Source organism: Schistocerca nitens, chromosome 1, assembly GCF_023898315.1.
Source record: "Schistocerca nitens isolate TAMUIC-IGC-003100 chromosome 1, iqSchNite1.1, whole genome shotgun sequence".
NCBI classification, from domain to species: Eukaryota; Metazoa; Arthropoda; class Insecta; order Orthoptera; family Acrididae; genus Schistocerca; species Schistocerca nitens.
The window spans coordinates 1,144,814,265-1,144,835,533 of NC_064614.1; the positions used below are offsets into that span (position 1 = coordinate 1,144,814,265).

The 21,269-nt window shown below is 38.7% G+C and overlaps 1 protein-coding gene across 1 annotated transcript in view; it reads right to left on the reverse strand.

Moving 5' to 3' along the window:
- The window catches only part of LOC126199686 (protein dopey-1 homolog), a 376,916-nt gene that overhangs the window by 288,313 nt on the left and 67,334 nt on the right, over window positions 1-21,269 (reverse strand). Inside the window, exon 10 of the mRNA XM_049936615.1 lies at window positions 7,876-8,143. Within this exon, the coding sequence (XP_049792572.1) occupies window positions 7,876-8,143 (268 nt within the window). The remainder of the gene's footprint in view (window positions 1-7,875; window positions 8,144-21,269) is intronic.

Here is a 21,269-nt window from a genome sequence, read left to right on the forward strand (position 1 = left end):
TATGTAAGTACATTTGCAGATGACAAAATTTCTTTTCCAGTTAATTTTGCACTTTTAGTATCACAGCAGTGTCATTTATGTTAAAATGCTGAATATCAAAACATCAGTCTATTATTTCATCATTGAAATAGAAGGATTTGGATAAATTATGATAAAATACAAACAAATTCATATACAAAATGACATGTTTACTTTTATTTCTTTATTCTTCAGTGCTGAGTTTTTATTAGAAATGGATGCATCCATTTACGTTAATGCTTAACAAGTTAACAAAGGGGTATATTTGAAACACAAGCTGTACCAGTACTGTCAAATGTTCTTCATGGGTTGAAATTGAAAAAACACTTATATGACAACAAACATGCCATAATGAATACAACACTGTCCTCACTGTGAAAATTTATTTATTTTTATTTACACGTCAAGTTCTGTAGGACCAAATTGAGGAGCAAATATACAAGGTCACTGAACATGTGAGTACATGAAATTACAACATAAAAGTAATAACAAATAAAAATAAAATGTTTATGAACCTGAAAAAAGTCAATCCATAAGTTTAAGTAAATGCAATCCACAATACAACAAGAATCAGCTTAATATTTCAAGGAACTCCTCGACAGAATAGAAAGAATGACCCATGAGGGAACTCTTCAGCTTCGATTTGAAGGCACATGGCTTACTGCTAGGATTTTTTAATTCAAATGGTAGCTTATTGAAAATGGATGCAGCAGTATACTGCACACCTTTCTGCACAAGAGTTAAGGAAGTCCAATCCAAATGCAGGTTTTATTTCTGTGAGTATTAACTGAGTGAAAGCTGCTTATTCTTGGGAATAAGCTAATATTGTTAACAAGAAATGACAGTAAGGAATATATATACTGAGGGGCCAATGTCAAAATACCCAGACTCGTGAACAGGGGTCAAGAAGAGGTTCGTGAACTTACACCACTTATTGCCCAAACCGCCTGTTTCTGAGCCAAAAATATCCTTTTATAATGGGAAGAGTTACCCCAAAATATAATACCATATGACATAAGCAAATTAAAATAAGCAAAGTAGACTAATTTTCGTGTCGAACGATCACTCACTTCAGATACTGTTCGAATAGTAAAAATGGCAGCATTAAGTCTTTGAACAAGATCCTGAACATGGGCTTTCCACTACAGTTTACTATCTATCTGAACACCTAGAAATTTGAACTGTTCAGTTTCACTAATTATATGCTTGTTCTGTGAAATTAAAATGTCAGGTTTTGTTGAATTGTGTGTTAGAAACCGTAAAGACTGAGTCTTACTGTCATTTAGCATTAGTTTATTTTCTACAAGCCATGAACTTTGGTCATGAACTGCACTATTTGAAACCTAGCCAATGTTGCACACAACATCCTTTACTACCAAGCTAATGTCATCAGTAAACAGAAATATTTTAGGGTTACCCATAAAACTAGAGGGCATATCATTTATATAAATAAGAAACAGGAATGCACCCAACACTGATCCCTGGGGCACCCCTCACTTGACCATACCCCACTCAGACCCCACCATCACAGCCATTCTCAACATTGTGAATAAGGAACTTTTGCTGTCTGTGGCTAAAGTAAGACGTGAACCAATTGGGAGCTACTCCCCATATTCTGTAATGGCCCAACTTCGGGAGCAATATTTTGTGATAAACACAATCAAACCCCTTAGTTAAATCAAAAAATGTGCCTAGCATTCGAAACCTTTTATTTAACCCATCTAGTACCTCATAGAGAAAAGAGAATATAGCATTTTCAGTTCTTAAACTGACTTCTAAAGGCCAACTGTACATTTGATAGCAAATCATGGGTATAAAATGATCAACTGTTCTTACATATACAGCTTTTTCAATAATTTTAGCAAACACTGATGGCATAGAAATAGGTCTAAAATTGTCTACATTATCCCTTTCTCCCTTTTTGTAAAGCAGCTTTATTACTGAGTACTTTAATTGTACAGGAAACTGACCATTCCTAAAGGGAAAATTACAAATATGGCTAAGTACAGGGCTAACATGTGCAGCACAGTACTTTAATATTCTGCTAGGCACTCCATCATAACCATGAGAGTCCTTAGTCTTCAGTGATTTAATTACTGACTCAAACTCCCCCTTGGCTGTATCACAGAGGAGTATTTCGAACATCAATCTCGGAAAGGCATTTGCCAAGAAAGTTATATGATTCCCTGTAGAAACTAAATTTTTACTTAATTCACCAGCAACGCTGAGAAAATGATTGTTAAATACTGTACATGTATCTGATTTATCAGTAACAGAAATATTTTTACTACGAACTGACTTTATATCATCGATCTTGTGCTGCTGACGAGACACTTTCTCCACAACTGACCACATGGTTTTAATTTTATCCTGCAAATTAGCTATTCTATTTGCATACCACATACTTTTTGCCTTCCTAATGACATTTTTAAGCACCTTACAATACTATTTGTAATGGGCTACTATAGCTTGAATGTGACTACTTCCAACATTCTGATATAATTCCCTCTGTGTTCTACATGATATCCTTATCCCACTAGTCAGCCACCCGAGCTGCCTATTACTACTAGTACCCCGTTTAGCAACATTCTAACAGAAATCAACTCTCAAAGAGCATGAGAAATGTGCTAAGGAAAGCATTATATTTATCATCTGTGTTATTGGCACTATAAACATCCTGCCACTCTTGTTCCTTGACAAGGTTTAAAAAACTCTCTATTGCTGTTGCATTAGCTTGTAATTACATGTGACATCTGAGTACAAAAACCTTTTAGTGTTAAAACTTGGGAATCATGGTCTGACAAGCCATTCACCCTTTTACTAACAGAATGACCATCTAGTAATGAAGAATGAATATAAATATTGTCTATGGCTGTGCTACTGTTCCTTTGCACCCTAGTTGGAAAAAACACAGTCTGCATCAGATCATATGAATTTAGGAGATCTACCAACATCCTTTTTCTTACACTATCATATACAAAATTAATATTGAAGTCACCACATATAAATAATTTCTGGTACTTCCTACAAAGTGAATTAACAACCCTCTCTAGCTTGAGCAGAATCACTCTGAAGTCAGAATTAGGGCACCTACAAACAACAACCATTACAAGTTTAGTTTCACTAAATTCAACTGCCCCTGCACAACATTCAAATACCTGTTTAGTGCAGTGCTGTGATACGCCTATGGACTCAATGGAATACTGTTTTTTACGTACATAGCCACTACCTCACCCCGAAAGGAACTCCTTGAAAAACAGCCAGCTAATCTGTACCCTGGTAAAAGAAGCCTCTGAATTGTCAAATTATTTAAGTGGTGCTCTGACATACTAATAATCTCAAGTCAACATCTATAAGCAGTTCACTAACATTATCTCTAATACCTCTTATATTTTGATAAATTATACTAATTCCTTCTCTACTTGGAAACGTGACATGCTCTGAATGTGAGCCCTTAGATAGAGGGACTTCCTTTAAGCAAGTATACCTACCAGCTGACTTCAATTTAAAAAAAGGTGCAGCTCTAACACCAACTAATACAGGAAATTTTCCATGAGTGATTCCACCACAACCAACTACACTGTCACCTATACACTTTGCCAGCCTCCCCTTTCCATACCTCTTGAGTGCACAATGCCTAGTGAAACCCAATCTACTGACAGACCCAACTGGTACCACACACACAAGCACAAGCTTTATGGAAAAGGAACTCATTCTTCTAACTCTGATAGTACGCTGCTTCTAAACAAGCATGATTTTTCATTTTGCACCTACTACTGAAATTGTTGAGCATTTCCTTAGCCATATTATGTTCTGAAAATACCATTGTAATCCCACATGACATATCAATGGATCAAACGATATAATTATGAATACACCCACAGAGTCCGGTAAGTGTGGTGCAAAAGAAACATCTGCTGCCACCTGGTCATGTGACAAAACAAAACAACTGCAATACATTTCAGGGTGGCTGCAGACTGCCCTGTCACTTGTCAAAGAGCCAATGCCCATTCTGACAACTGATGGACGACCCTGCGGTAATTGGTTTATTTTTGGACTGTGATTTGAGCTTCATTGTTATGTTCTGACAATATTGGCTAGCTCACTGATTTACATATATACTTAATGTGGGACTATCTTTGTTCATCATTCAATTGACTGCTGTGTTTTCAGTGAATTAACTGACAACATATGGGTGCACAGAGACCGCAATCTGCATCTCAGCATTTCCCAACCAAACCTACAAACAGTGTCCTTCAGAAATGACATGCGAGTTATTCAGCAATCATTCAGAGTATTGTTTTAACCATGAGGTCAAAAGTCTTTTGATCTGTGTATTTCCAGAAGAGGCAGGTGCTATTAGTTTTTGTGGAATCATTCAGTACTGAAACCACATGTGCATGTTTACATGTTGGAAGCAACCATGTGACTGTACCAGCAATCTGTGGCCGGCTGCAAGACAGTCTTCTCAGCCCACATAACCAGTGCTGCCACAGATCCGACTTAAAGCACACTGCATGTTGCATCTGTCAGTTCAGTTAGTTCTGACTGTCTAGCCTAATCTTTGTGCCTTGACACTCAGCCCCTATTATTGCTCAATATATGCCAACTCAGCCTGTCTCAAGGACTTTATCTGTGTGGCATCAACATTCAATACCACACTTGTTAGGGGTTGCAGTTATCGACCACGGTCCGTACTAGTATCACTGGACCCACAAGTCGAGACTAGCGCCGCTCTGCGGCTTGCAACAAGTCTCTAGCGTCTGCTCGGCCACTTTTGCTCGGGACATCAAGTAGGAAAGTAGTATAGCCTTCAGCCGATAGGAAGCAACCTCTAACAAAGCGCTTAGTTAAAGTATGGCCACTGGGATTATTTTGCTCTCTGCACAGAATCCACCAATTCCTTGGCATTCAGAAGCAGGGTGGCAAAGCAGTTTCTGTGGTCTGGATTTTGCTAGTGGAATTCAAGATAAGTAAAAGAGGTTTATCAAACACTACACGTATACCTTATTATATTGCTCTCCGTCATAGAACCACCAACTCCTTGGCATCCACAAGCAAGACAACAAAACAGTTTCTGTACTTTAATTGTAAATGTTTGTGATTAATACAAGCTGTTTTGCAGAAGCAGACATACAAGACGTATGTGTGCTTAAGAGCACACACATTTGACTGTGTTGCAGTGTTGTTCTCACTAGTGGTTTGTACACATACTTCCTTCATGACGGTGTCGTACTTCCCAGTATACGGCAATGAACCAGATCTTGCCACTTGCCTTATTTACATATGACCTTACTTAACTTTTAGGCTGCTGCAAATGTGCTTGTTACAAGCCATATTGAGCACTTAAGCACTTATTTGTTATTGCTTAGCCCATGTGTCTGTATTGACTGCCTATGTTTTGTACAGATACCCACTTTGGGCTGAATTAACTTGTGATCTATTTCATATCAGGCTGAATATTTTTGAAGGGTTGACAATGACAACCACACCTGTTACTTAGGGTTTTGTCACCACTGAGGCAATATTAATAATGGGACTGTAAATGTTGTTCAGATACATAACAACAGTGACACTGAAGCTACACTACAGAGGAATTGATGTACTGGTATGATGAATTATTCCTTGACAAATATAGGGTTATCAAAAATATACATTTTTGCAGTTTTCATCGGAATTTACTAGCCATGACAAAAGCAGTATGTCTCTTCTTATTCCTCTCTGTTGCTCTATTCCTTCTTCGCTACCCATTCGTAATACGCGGTGTTCCAAAGCATTCCTCTCTCTATAAGTCAAGAAGTAAGTCCCTATGGGACCAAACTGCTGAGGTTATCTGTGTATAAGTCAAGAAATGAGCATTACTTGTCAGCATCCCTGGCAGTTTTTGATTGCTCGTCATGGGATGGTACTTGATATCTGCAAGTGAGGTTACTGCTTATCTTAGGGTGTTTTGTAACTCGTGTGTCATAACACAACATTCAAATGTATAAAATATCGCTATAATACAGCATCATTCACTGTGAACTACTGTAATAACTTATTATACCCTTTTGAGAAATCTGTTTCATTTACTCTGTCAGGTATTTTGTTGTTTTTATTTATTTATCTTAAAGTAGGTGCGCCTCAGTGGATTTGTGACTGACAATGGGTCCATAGGTATGAGGTTCAAACATTGGTCAGCTTTAGGATTTTTATCTGTCACTTATCATTATTTCACGTCCACCAAGGTTGGTTAATATGGAAAATGCCGAGTTGCATGTTGGTTTGGGGACCGTGTTAAACGGTCGGTACAGGTAGGTCAGTTTAAAATTTGGAGGAAGGTAAGGAATACTATTTCCAATAGGACCATGCCTAGTAAAGTGCTTCAGCATTCAAACCAACCTTTGGATTGATGAAAGCTTTACCTTACCTACCTCAAAGTGGCACTGACCACCAGATAAAGCTAACTCCGTGGTTACCGTATTTACTCGAATCTAAACCGCACTCAAAGCTAAGCCGCACCTGAAAAATGAGACTCTAAATCAAGGAAAAAAAAAAATTTCCCGAATCTAAGTTGCACCTCGAATTTGAGACTCGAAATTCAAGACGAGAGAAAAGTCTTAGACCGCACCTCCAAATCGAAACAAAGTTGGTCCATTGTAACATGAGACACAATTTAGGTCGAATGGATGAAGATACAGCTACAGTATTTTGGTTCGAGTCGTAAGCCTAAGAGTTAAGATTTACCAAGTAGCCATTGCTATGTGTCAGGCGCGCTGTCCGTATTTATACGGGTGCCCTTGCTTTTTCACGTGCTTTGTCTGGTTTGAATCGATTGCTTATTGTGCTTTGATCTGATAAGTGCCGTTCTCTTTGTTATAGTTGTTTACGTCACTCTAAGCTGAAACTGCATTATTGTACTGTGTCATGCATTGTTGTCACATTCTGATAATGAGTGTTTACGATCTGTAGCCACTCGCGGCATGGCTCGCTTTTGTGCGCGCTACCGCCGCTTACAATAAAAAACAACGTGAAACAAAGGCAAGAGACTGCTATTTGTTGTTACTTACACTGCTGCTTTCTTTGATAATGATCAACAAGAACCAAATAATATACTGCGTATGATAGAAGATGTTCTGAATGAGAGTTTAGCGAAAATTTTTCTCTGTATTAAAATCTTTGCAGGCGCCTCTTCAGTACATTTACATTCTGCACAGAAATTAGAGTCATCTTAGATTTAAAAATCTAGTCATTTGCCGTGCTTCATTTCTGACTATCATTATTCAGATTAAGAATAATACGAATAGAAACATGACATGATATGTATATTCTTCCGTGTTTGCTGTTGTCTCACTCTAGTTTCGTAGTTTATTAGGCAGACAGGATTTAAATGAGATAGCAGCAAACACAAAAGAATACACGGCATTATGTTTACATTCTTCTACCTATTCTTTTAATTTATTTGCTGACGCAGAGGTTTTGGTGCCAGTATTTATCTTTGTGCCTGCAAAGCATGCCTGTGTAGCGCTCATAAATTCGACAGCAGAAGTTAGTTGTGGTGGCACCTACCAACATTTTTCAGAACTTCCACTTACTTTGCACTCGATTCTAAGTTGCAGGCAGTTTTTTTTATTACAAAAACCGTAAAAAAAAGCGCAGCTTGGATTTGAGTAAATACGGTATCTGTAAGACTCAGTGATCTTCTTTATGTTCATATTACATGTTAATTCTAAATGCTACAATGTTTCAATGTCTACAAATTTCAAAAATATGCTCAGTTTCTACAAGTAGACAGTACATATAAGGAATGGCACAATTACAACTCAATTCCAAAGTTACAACCCACTATTCAGGTAAATACACTCAAACATACTCTACCTCTAGGAGATTTGGTTGTCCTTGACCAACAGATTTCACTTCATCGTTAACTTTCAAATCCACAGGTTGTGAGATCTTTGCTGTATCAACAACTGCTTGAGCACCACAAGCTTTATCAAAAAGGGTACCCAAGTAGACCCAAATGTAACATGGCTCAAGTGTGCTGAACAACAAATTAGCAGACTTCAGAAGTTCTTGGCTGCCTTTGTATGTAGCTGTGGAAGCAACAGAAGCCAGTTTGCCTCCATCACAAGCTAAATAAAGTGTCCTAAAAAGAAATGCTTGTTAGTCTGCTGCTTATTTCACACTTTTATCAGCAAAGTTTGACAACTTCTAAACTGCATTTTTAGCTCATCCCCAATAAACTAAAATTAGAAAAGGAGATCAATATAAAATTACCAGCTGAAAACACAAAAGTGCAAAAATAATACAAATTTTCAAATATTCACAGCATAATTCATGTAGATGAATAAAATCTGACAGTTGATGATTAAAGTTAAATTTAACTGTATTAGTTTTAGTGTTAGACTCCATTTACAACATAAGCAGAAAGTCATATCTGTACAATTTGGAAGAACACAAATAAGTGATTGTTGATAAATTCTGAAAATGAGTGCAGTCTTGATTGAGTCAATAAAGACCACATAAGCCAATGATAGAATTCATTACCAACTTTCTGAGATTTTTCGCAGATGATATAATTATAGGAAAGAAATGTCATGACCGAACTTCTTGTAAAATCTGCAGGAATCTTGAACTACCATTAGCTGAAGAGCTGTAGGTCAGGTTCCCATGAACACTATTTCACTACATCCCATACTAACAAGAGAGTCCAAATATCATAATTACACATGTTAATACCTGTGTTGCTATGAATGTACACTTTCCTGGTGTAATACTCCTGACGGAAAGCTCTTGGATTTCCAGACAGATGGCAGTCTTAAAATACTACTTGGTTTCGAAGTGTATCATAATCAACATGTTCTGGCACTGCAGATGTCATAATATTTATACGAGCAGTAACCCCCTCTAAATGGTTGCAGACAGCTTGGTACTGTCCATTCAGAGGGCAGATGGGGAGGGGAGTGAAGCTGCAGTGGTGGGAACAGCAAGTGTGCAGGAGATTTGTTCTCTAATCTCTGTAAGGGCATTCCAGATGCATCGGACAGTGCATGGCATGTACCATCTGCCTTCTTCTTTGTCAGTACATCCATTATATAGGAAGAAGACACACACACGGACTTGTAGTTGCTTGCAATGAGCTGCCACCATCTAACACAATAGCAGGAATTGCAAACCATCCTGGTACATGGGGCACATTTCATGTTCAATAAAGAAAGCCTCCCAGCTGAATTACAATGCCTGAGACAATGAAATAATGATTAGTAGGCACTAAAGAAGAGAAAATATGCGGCCAACTGGGAAGAGGAGAAAGAAGACAAGAGAGACACTTTACTTCCTTACTTGGGAACACTGTCAGAAAAGATTGTGAGGTGCTTGGAAAATCCAACATAAAAACTGTCTTCCAACCAGTGCCTATGACAAAAGAGCACCTTATCTCTGTGAAAGACCCACTAAAACTGAATGTGCCTGGAATATACAGCATGTCTTGTGAATGTGGCCACATATACATTAATCAAATGCAGCGGTATCTCGAAACTCTGTGAGATGACACCAGGCACATATGACTGGGAAAAACAGAGAAATCAGCAATAGCAGATGATAAAATAAAGGAAGACCTCATTTGTGACTTTCACAACACCAAGGTGCTATACCGGTCAACTGGATATTGAGACAGCTTTTATCAGGTAATCCACAGACATAAGGACTCAAGGGAATCTAATCTGTAGGTACAGAGGAAACCAGCTTAGTTTGGCACAGAATTCCACACTAGTGGTGATACAAGAGTGTGCCCAGCACCATCCAGCTGCAGGACACATTCGGAATGCCAAGACAGAGTTTCGAGCACAGCCTCTAATGCTTTTGCTGATCTCATGCCCGCAAACTCACCTCCTCCCAACTCGCTGGCCACATAGTTTCCAGTCACCTGCAGCCAGCTGCACCATTAGTGGACCATTCCATGCCAAGTGGTCTAATTTTGGGGAAGGTTCCCGCATGACCATCGTGGAATTTGATGAAATTTTGTGTGAACATTTGCACATGTTCCCAATGAACTTTGGCAAAGTTTTACATTCATCGATGTAATACTTGCCGAGATAATAGTCATCTGTTTGGCCCTGTAATGCAGCTTTCAACAATGCGCCCCTGAGTTTTCAGCAACTTTGAGACAAAATATCTCCAGCAATATTTACTTGAAAGAAACAAAACTAGGCTGCCTTGTACAATTTTTTGTGCTCTCTTATGAGGAATAATAAAAAAAATAATAAACAATTCTCATTGAGACAATTTTAAGCAAATTTGGCTGAGGAAAAAAACAGCCACTAGAAAAAGTTGAAAATTATTGTAAAAAGAGACTAATGGGTATTTTCAGCCCACTTTATTGTAAAAACAGTTTCTCCAAACACTTTTACACTGTTTTCATTAGAAAGGTCATGTTCTAAAGTACTAAAAAACTTGATCTTTTTTGTAACTGTAGCAAATGAAGTGTAAAAGACAATGATCAGGTAAAGGTGTAGAGAAAATACACCCATATTTTGCTGGCACTCCATTTAAACCTTACATATTTTATTATATTTAACAATTGTTAAGTAGTGTCAAGAGAAAGTAAAATCAGAAGTGAAATGGACAGGAAGTGAGCTTGAATTTTAAAAAAAACTGGAAAAAAAACTTCTTTTTTTAAGTGTTGAGCTCTACAAAATTATTGTTTTTTTTAAAATCAAAGAACATCAAGAACCCAATATCAAAGACAGTATTTTCTTTTTTTCCACTCCATAATATAAGGGGTGATAAAAAGTTTCTGTTCAAAGACCATACAGTCCAGAATCAACACACCAATCAAAGAAAATCGTCTTGCGTGTTGAGGCAATCACTCCACTAATGCACCAGGTTGAAGGTACCCATTTGGTAAAACACCATGAACTGCTGCATGAAGCAGTCTGTAACAGCCTGTGGCACATCCTCTTCTGACAGGAATCGTAGACCCTTCAAGGCCTTAAAAAAGGCTGGCCTCCCAGAGCGATCAGCATCTTGTGCTGAATCATGGAACTTGGCATACCATTCCAAAATAGTGGTTTTCAACATATATGCTGGCTCATGCACAGTCTTCATTCTCCAGTGGATGTCCACTTGTATTTTGTCATTCAGCAGCCCAGGAAAAGAATAGCAACAGATTGGTCCTGTTCAGACACATTTGGTAATAATGTCACCATAGTTAACATTTCTGCATTTACCACATGCCAGTTGCAAAGATAAGCATACCACGCTAATTCCTTGTCTGCCTGTTGGTGCTTATATACCCACATCAGAGTTGTGCTACATTGCATATATGCTGAAGCAGTGCCCTCACATGGAAACTGTTTAATCACCCCTTACAATTTAGATAATTGCTTGAGCTTCTCAGCATTGCAGTTTGCAGTCTGGAATTTAAAGAATGCACGCTAGATTGTTGAGACAATTGTACTGGACCCGAAACTACACATATGCAGTTGTTAGCTACGTCATACAGCATGATCCACAGGAAAAATTATTGCATATAATTAATAGATCGATATCAAACAGGACACTCTGGACACAAAGTAAATGGCAGTGAATGACTTACTGAAGAAGTAGGAACAAAATTTAGAGTCTGTCATACAATCATTACAGCACCAAATATCAATGTTTGCATATTACAGCCCTTAAATTTGGCCTAAAGGAAGACATAACCCTAATGGATTTTGCAAAAGATTATTCATTTATCATTCAGGACGCAATGCAAGGATTTTACAGGGAAAATATTCAAGCAACTATCCATCCATTTGTCATTTATTTCCCCAATCTATCAGTTTTTGTGTAGCTACTGACTGTCTGTGACATGACACAATTGTTGCCCAGGCTTTTGTCAAGGATCTGATCAAATGGGTAAAATACAGTTTGCTCAGATTTCCCACATCCATTATTTCAGTGATTGCTCCAGCATACAAAACAAAACTTTCAAAAAATTTCTCAATGTGTGCTATCATAAAAAGGACTGGAAATATGGTACAACAGAATTTTTTTGCTACATGTCATGAAAAATCATCCTGTGATGGAACTGGGGGTAGAACAATGTAATTAGCAGCAAGAGCAAGCTTGCAACAGCCAGTCAATAGGCAGATTCTTGCACCTATAAATGTGCTTGGCTCCTGCACTGAGAGCATTAAATTTGTTTCCATCGGCTAAGAAGAAATTGAACAAAATAAAAACTGACAAGAAGAGAGTTTTAAACATGGCATACTCCAGCAAGAACTAGAGAAAATCACAATTTTCTGCCAACTGATGAAACAATACTGCAGATCAGTGCAGTTTTGAAATAATGCATCACCTTTTTTGGTCCAAATTAGTGAAAATAATGAAGGAGGTATATTAACATCACACCTTGAGCCAGGAAAATATGCAGCATGCATTTATGAAAAAGAGTGGTGGGTTGGAAACATCTTTACCTCTGAGCAGTAGGACACTAACAAGTTTTATGCACCCGCATGGTCCAGCAAATTCATTTGTATTGGCCATCACAGAATGACAAATGTTGGGTTCCAGAACAGCACACTGTTGCACTTACTGCAGCACCATCAGAGGTATCATCTTGTTGGCAGTATGGTTTTTATTGCAGTATTCAACACAAATTTAATCAAACCTCTAAAAAATTCAAGTATCTTTGAGTAAAGATAAGGTTAAGATCTTAAAGAAATCTCTTCTAGCTTTGGCCTGGGGCACTTAAAATGTATCATCAAGACTTGGAACCTTGCAGAAACAGAACCATATCAGGCTTGGGATCATTTGGTAAAGAAACCTACCTGCGGCTGCTATTGCATAGCTTTGGGCCTGGCCCCTGTGGTGATGGGGATGCTGGTTTTCTCACTTTAAAAGAAACCAGCAGTGGTTAAACCAACAGAGACTAAAGCAACACATTTATAAAATTTTTCATGTCCCATGTAAACTGCAAACTATTTGGACAGAAATTTGCTATACTTCAGATTGGAATTAAACTTGCGCATGAATAGCATCACAAAGTAGAAAACAGTTTCAAAATTCTCATTAACATGAATCCTTTTCCAAAAAATCTCCGGCACACTGCTATGAACTTCACCAAAATTAACGCACTGTGACAGTGATGTAAAACTTGAAGGCAGTTAATAGAATGTGTGTTGCAGGTATTCTGCAACAATTTTGCTACCATGACCTCCAGTACCTTGGTAATGGATAATTAAATTTTGAAGTTTATAATTAGTTTGATCCCGTAGTTATTACAGCAGAAAAACTACGTCAAATGTATCATGAAGGGTCACAACAATAATGTCCTCCTTTTTTTTGTACTTTTTCCAGTTCTTCCGACTCGAGCTTTCCCATTCATCAGAAATTTTTATATTGCCTTCCCAAAAGTGTATTAAACAACTGCAAAGCATAATTAATTATGTCAGACTTAATTTGAGTACAGCCGGAACATGGGTGTTTCTTCATGGTGCTTTTACTTTGTTGTTGCACACTGCATTGCACAACCAAACCAACTTTTTCAGATGGTTTTGAATATTGTCTTTCTAATTAAAATGATTTTAAGAAGCCTGCAGAAAATACTTTTTTTTTTAAAAACAGTGGGCTAACAGAGTTGTAAAGCTAATGTAGGCTACCACAGACTATCGTAAGCGTAGACTACAGAATGAAATTTTCACTCAGCAGTGGAGTGTGTGCTGATATGAAACTTCCTGGCAGATTAAAACTGTGTGCAGGACCAAGAATCAAACTCGGGACCTTTGCCTTTCGCGATCAAGTGCTCTACCGACTGAGCTACCCAAGCACGACTCTCGACTCATCCTCGCAGCTTTAATTCCACTAGTACCCCATCTCCTACCTTCCAAACTTCAGACAAGCTCTCCTGCGAACCTTGCAGAACCAGCACTACTGGAAGAGAGGATACTGTGGAGACTTGGTTTTGCCACAGCCTGGGGGATGTTTCCAGAATGAAATTTTCACTCTGCAGAGGAGTGTGCACTGATATGAAACTTCCTCGCAGATTAAAATTGCTTCATTCTGGAAACATCCCCCTGGCTGTGGTAAAGCCAAATCTCCACAGTATCCTTTCTTCCAGGAATGTTAGTTCTGCAAGGTTTGCAGGAGAGCTTCTGTGAAGTTTGGAAGGTAGGAAACGAGGTACTGGCCAAATTAAATCTGTGAGGATGGGTCGCGAGTCGTGCTTGGGTAGTTCAGTCGGTAGAGCACTTGCCCGAGAAAGGCAAAGGTCCTGAGTTCAAGTCTCAGTCTGGCACACAGTTTTAATCTGCCAGGAAGTATCATAGACTACAGAAGTTTTCCTAAGAGCTTTGGGCAATTAAGGTTGTTTCCGCATTACCCGTACATTAGGTGCGTTGCATACCTATCGGGCATTACCTCATAACGATTGCTTTCTTTACGTATGCAAACAATGTCTTAGCTGATTCAGCTAAAAATCAGAAGTGGTAAACCATCTAGAAACTGAGGGATGATATACACAGGGCCCCATAACCTACGGAACATTTTTGTTCTTTATAGTTATCTTCCTGTCTGTTACTTAACAATAAAAGTTCTTATAGCAAAATTTAACTTGTCAATGTTTAATTGAGACATTTTTAAAAAACTGATGATTTCTGGGTTGCACTTGAATATGTCATACAGGGAAAGCTAGAGGCATCAGAAATGTTGTGGCAGCAGTGAATTTTGATTTGAGGGAGTGGGAAAGTATTGGGGAAGCTATTCCTCATTTCTGGGTATGATAGCAGGTACCCATAGCTGACATGGAGAATGCAGTTAACTGATGTGTATAATAATGGTACAGATCAGGTCATTTGCAGTTAGTTGTAAGATATATGACAATACATAAAAACATTTACTCACCAACCGGCGGCATGAGAACACGCGTATAAAAGTATTAAAACTTTGCAAGCTTTTGGAGTCACTGGCTCCTTCTTCAGGCACAAGGGTTGTCTGGGAAGGAAGAGGGGCAAATAAAAAGGACTGGTGAGTTTTAGGAAATGGGTAGAGTTCAGAAAAGTCACCCAGAACCCTGAGTCAGGGGTGATGTGCTGAATGGGATGAGAAAGAAAGACTAATTTCTGGGGACTGCACCGTATGAGATTTGAAAACCTGAAAGTTCAAAAGTGGAAGACAGGGTAATACGCAAAACCGAGATTACTGACCAAACATCATGTAAGAGTTAATGAGTGTGAAAAGCTAAGCACATTATATGTGGAATAGGTAAGGAGTAGGGGAAAACATACAGGTCAGATAATAAAAGGTACAGTAAACTAAAAGGAGGTGAAGAAAGGAACAGATACTGAGAAGAAATGCTGAGACTGTAGAAATTAACAAAAATTAAGGCCTGGTGGACGGCAAGAACCAAGGACATGTTTTAACACAAATGTTGTACAACACCCTATTGAAGAGCATGCTCTGCAAAATGATAGCAGTAATGTCTGTGCATGTTTCAGCACATGTTGTTGTTGTTGTGGTCTTCAGTCCTGAGACTGGTTTGATGCAGCTCTCCATGCTACTCTATCCTGTGCAAGCTTCTTCATCTCCCAGTACCTACTGCAACCTACATCCTTCTGAATCTGCTTAGTGTATTCATCTCTTGGTCTCCCTCTACGATTTTTACCCTCCACTGCTAAATTTGTGATCCCTTGATGCCTCAGAACATGTCCTACCAACCGATCCCTTCTTCTAGTCAAGTTGTGCCACAAACTTCTCTTCTCCCCAATCCTATTCAACACCTCCTCATTAGTTATGTGATCTACCCATCTACTCTTCAGCATTCTTCTGTAGCACCACATTTCGAAAGCTTCTGTTCTCTTCTTGTCCAAACTTGTTATCGTCCATGTTTCACTTCCATACATGGCTACACTCCATACAAATACTTTCAGAAACGACTTCATGACACTTAAGTCTATACTCGACGTTAACAAATTTCTCTTCTTCAGAAACGATTTCCTTGCCATTGCCAGTCTACATTTTATATCCTCTCTACTTTGACCATCATCAGTTATTTTACTCCCTAAATAGCAAAACTCCTTTACTACTTTAAGTGTCTCATTTCCTAATCTAATTCCCTCAGCATCACCCGATTTAATTTGACTACATTCCATTATCCTCATTTTGCTTTTGTTGATGTCCATCTTATATCCTCCTTTCAAGACACTGTCCATTCCGTTCAACTGCTCTTCCAATCCTTTGATGTCTCTGACAGAATTACAATGTCATCGGCGAACCTCAAAGTTTTTACTCCTTCTCCATGAATTTTAATACCTACTCCGAATTTTTCTTTTGCTTCCTTTACTGCTTGCTCAATATACAGATTGAATAACATCGGGGAGAGGCTACAACCCTGTCTCACTCCTTTCCCAACCACTGCTTCCCTTTCATGCCCCTCGACTCTTATAACTGCCATCTGGTTTCTGCACGAATTGTAAATAGCCTTTCGCTCCCTGTATTTTACCCCTGCCACCTTCAGAATTTGAAAGAGAGTATTCCAGTTAACATTGTCAAAAGCTTTCTCTAAGTCTACAAATGCTAAAAACGTAGGTTTGCCTTTTCTTAATCTTTCTTCTAAGATAAGTCGTAAGGTTAGCATTGCCTCACGTGTTCCAACATTTCTACGGAGTCCAAACTGATCTTCCCCGAGGTCCGCTTCTACCAGTTTTTCCATTCGTCTGTAAAGAATTCGTGTTAGTATTTTGCAGCTGTGACTTATTAAACTGATAGTTCGGTAATTTTCACATCTGTCAACACCTGTTTTCTTTGGTATTGGAATTATTATATTCTTCTTGAAGTCTGTGGGTATTTCGCCTGTCTCATACATCTTGCTCACCAGATGGTAGAGTTTTGTCATGACTGGCTCTCGCAAGGCCGTCAGTAGTTCTAATGGAATGTTGTCTACTCCCGGGGCCTTGTTTCGACTCAGGTCTTTCAGTGCTCTGTCAAACTCTTCACGCAGTATCTTATCTCCCATTTCGTCTTCATCTACATCCTCTTCCATTTCCATAATATTGTCCTCAAGCACATCGCCCTTGTATAAACCCTCTATATACTCCTTCCACCTTTCTGCCTTCCCTTCTTTGCTTAGAACTGGGTTTCCATCTGAGTTCTTGATATTCATACAAGTGGTTCTCTTCTCTCCAAAGGTCTCTTTAATTTTCCTGTAGGCAGTATCTATCTTACCCCTAGTGAGACAAGCCTCTACATCCTTACATTTGTCCTCTAGCTATCCCTGCTTAGCCATTTTGCACTTCCTGTCGATCTCATTTTTGAGACGTTTGTATTCCTTTTTGCCTGTTTCATTTACTGCATTTTTATATTTTCTCCTTTCATCAATTAAATTCAATATTTCTTCTGTTACCCAAGGATTTCTATTAGCCCTCGTCTTTTTACCTACTTGATCCTCTGCTGCCTTCACTACTTCATCCCTCAGAGCTACCCATTCTTTTTCTACTGTATTTCTTTCCCCCATTCCTGTCAATTGTTCCCTTATGCTCTCCCTGAAACTCTCTACAACCTCTGGTTCTTTCAGTTTATCCAGGTCCCATCTCCTTAAATTCCCACCTTTTTGCAGTTTCTTCAGTTTCAATCTGCAGTTCATAACCAATAGATTGTGGTCAGAATCCACATCTGCCCCTGGAAATGTCTTACAATTTAAAACCTGGTTCCTAAATCTCTGTCTTACCATTATATAATCTATCTGATACCTTTTAGTATCTCCAGGATTCTTCCAGGTATACAACCTTCTTTTATGATTCTAGAACCAAGTGTTAGCTATGATTAAGTCATGCTCTGTGCAAAATTCTACAAGGCGGCTTCCTCTTTCATTTCTTCCCCCCAATCCATATTCTCCTACTATGTTTCCTTCTCTCCCTTTTCCTACTGACGAATTCCAGTCACCCATGACTATTAAATTTTCGTCTCCCTTCACTACCTGAATAATTTCTTTTATCTCGTCATACATTTCATCTATTTCTTCATCATCTGCAGAGCTAGTTGGCATATAAACTTGTACTACTGTAGTAGGCATGGGCTTTGTGTCTATCTTGGCCACAATAATGCGTTCACTATGCTTTTTGTAGTAGCTAACGCGCACTCCTATTTTTTTATTCATTATTAAACCTACTCCTGCATTACCCCCATTTGATTTTGTATTTATAACCCTGTATTCACCTGACCAAAAGTCTTGTTCCTCCTGCCACCGAACTTCACTAATTCCCACTATATCTAACTTTAACCTATCCATTTCCCTTTTTAAATTTTCTAACCTACCTGCCCCATTAAGGGATCTGACATTCCACGCTCCGATCCGTAGAACACCAGTTTTCTTTCTCCTGATAACGACGTCCTCAGAGTAGTCCCCGCCCGGAGATCCGAATGGGGGACTATTTTACCTCCGGAATATTTTACCCAAGAGGACGCCATCATCATTTAATCATACAGTAAAGCTGCATTTCCTCGGGAAAAATTACGGCTGTAGTTTCCCCTTGCTTTCAGCCGTTCACAGTACCAGCACAGCAAGGCCAGATCAGTCCATCATCCATGTTGCCCCTGCAACTACTGAAAAGGCTGCTGCCCCTCTTGAGGAACCACATGTTTGTCTGGCCTCTCAACAGATACCCCTCCGTTGTGGTTGCACCTACGGTACGGCCATCTGTATCGCTGAGGCACGCAAGCCTCCCCACCAACGGCAAGGTCCATGGTTCATGGGGGGTTCAGCACATATGCTGTACGAAATCTTCCCCCAGGCACCAGTTTCTCAGACCCCTGCATGTGAGAACTGGCATTATGACACGTCCTTGATTCTCGCCATCCATCTGCCTTAATTTACATTTATTTCTTGGTGTCAGTGTTTCTTCTCAGCAACTATTGCTTTCTTCACTCCCTTTTGGTTTCTTTATTTTCTGAACTGTCTATTTTTTCCCTTCCCTGCCCCCCCCCCCCCCTTCCCAACCTCTATCATACAAAATGCAATTAGCTTTCAGTTCTTATAGACTTGAGCATAATGTTTTGTCAGTAATCTCTGTCTTGTGTGTTACCCTATCTTCAACCTTTAAACTCGTACATTTTCAAATCTCGCCCAGTGCAGTCTCCAACAATCAATCTTTCCTTCTCGTGCTGTCTGGTAAGCCTCCCCAGACCTGGGGAACTGGGCGACTTTTCCAAGCGATACCCATTTCCTAACCCTCACCAGTCCTTTTCCTGCACACTTTTTCCTTCCCCTTCAACCCTTCCACCAGAAGAAGGACCCACTGGTCCCAAGAGCTTGCAAATTTCAATACCTTTATATGTGTTTTCTGCTGCTGCAACTTGGTGAGTAGATTGTTTTTTAACTGTGCAGTTACATTTTCAAAAATTGAGTATTTTTGTTAAGATATGTAACATTATTAAGTAAGAGTATAAAATGCAGTTAACAAGGTGCAGAGGATAGTGCATTTGGTGAAACCTGCACATTGTTAAGATTGATTGCTTATTATGCCAAGTTCAGGACACATTGAAAGACAACATGTTTTTGGTGGAAATGATATTTGCTGTATCCAAAATATTACTTTTGAATATGAAGAACTGCATGTGAAAGAACATGAGAGATATATACCATGCCATTCACATAACATGTTGACAACTTATCAATTTTTCATGTAATCTATGAGATGTTCTAAATAATGAGTGCACAGGGCTTGAAACAGTAATACATCAAAATGCTTGAATAAATAAAGCACAAGTTAAATTATTGTATGAATTCATATATCAATATTCAAACCTGTGTAATTACCCAAAAAATTAATTAAAAATAATGCCTAAAACAGAACATGAACTGCTCAAAATGTGGGTATAGCAAACTACGATATCACTGAAAATATAAGTTCAGTGTGGCACATTTTCAGCTTGAAATTTATAATGGACAAATTGTAGTTAGTTCTTCATTTCGATCAATCAATATAAAACTAATCTATGGTGAAAATGACGACATGTGTTTGTATGGAACAAGAATTAACTTAAGAGATGAGAAGCAGCAGAAGGAAAAAAGAAGAAGAGGAAAAAGGAAAACAATAAGGAATCTTTTGAAATAAAACACACTGATTAAATCTGTGCAAACAGTCAATCACTAATAAGAGAACAGTAAAGAGTTTTATACAAATATTTTTTGTTCTTTCTACCAACACTGTCCATCGATAATATCTGCCTGTCTCTTAATTTCCATTACAGGCTATAGAACTGACACAATTACAAAATTAACCCAGTGAGGTTGTGGTAGGGTTAATTTGACACTGCTCATTTTGTTTTGTTGGCAGTTCTTTGTTGCGCAGTTGCACATTGTCGAAGATCTCAGTAGCTGTAATTATTGAACTCCCCTCCCTAATACATGCACACACTCGGTCACCTGCCGTCAGTGAAAGGGGATAAACGAGTGCAAACAGTAAGAGGGTATTTTTGACCCTTCCACAACTACGAAGTAGTATTTCTGTGCCATTTTTCAATTTATCTTTTTTTATGAATGTTCCATGTTTTTTGGTGTTTTTAGTCAAAATGAACAATGAAGGAAGGGAGGCTGAGCATATGCGTCGTTGGCTGGCAGAATTATCAGACAGTGAAAATGACTTTATGACAGATGGCAGCGAAAATTAAAATTGTACAAGTGAGCGCAGTGTCAGCAGTGGTACTGAGCAAGACACAAGTGCAGGCAATGACAAAAGAAGATAATACACCACTCAATGGACTACAAAATGCTGCCCACAATGATGCGTTGCCAGAATTAGTGAAACAATCTGAAAATCAGGTACGCAGTTCATTTTATTTTGGTAATGATGGATCCAAGTCATAAAAAAAATCCATGTCAACAACAAGTTAGGACCTGTTCTGAAAATATCATCAGGCAGGTACCTGGCGTGAGTTTAGTGGCAAGATTAGCAGAGAAAGAGCTTGAATGCTGGAGTCTGTTTTGCAACAAAAATATAGCTTACTATTATCTTGATATACTAAAACTTGCAAATTGCAGAAAGGAAAGCAGCTTGTGAAGTAGTCGCAAATAACTGTTTTATGAAGGGAATGACCACGAACGAGCTGAAGGCTTATATAGGCTTGTTGTACATTGCTGGATTTAAGCCATCTGTGAGGAAGAACACCGTTGACCTTTGGGCTTCAGATGGAACAGGTGTTGAAATATTTTGGCTGACAATGACATGGCAACATTTTCATTTTATTCAAAGCTCTCTTTGTTTTGACAATAAATCCGCACATGAAGAAAGAAAACA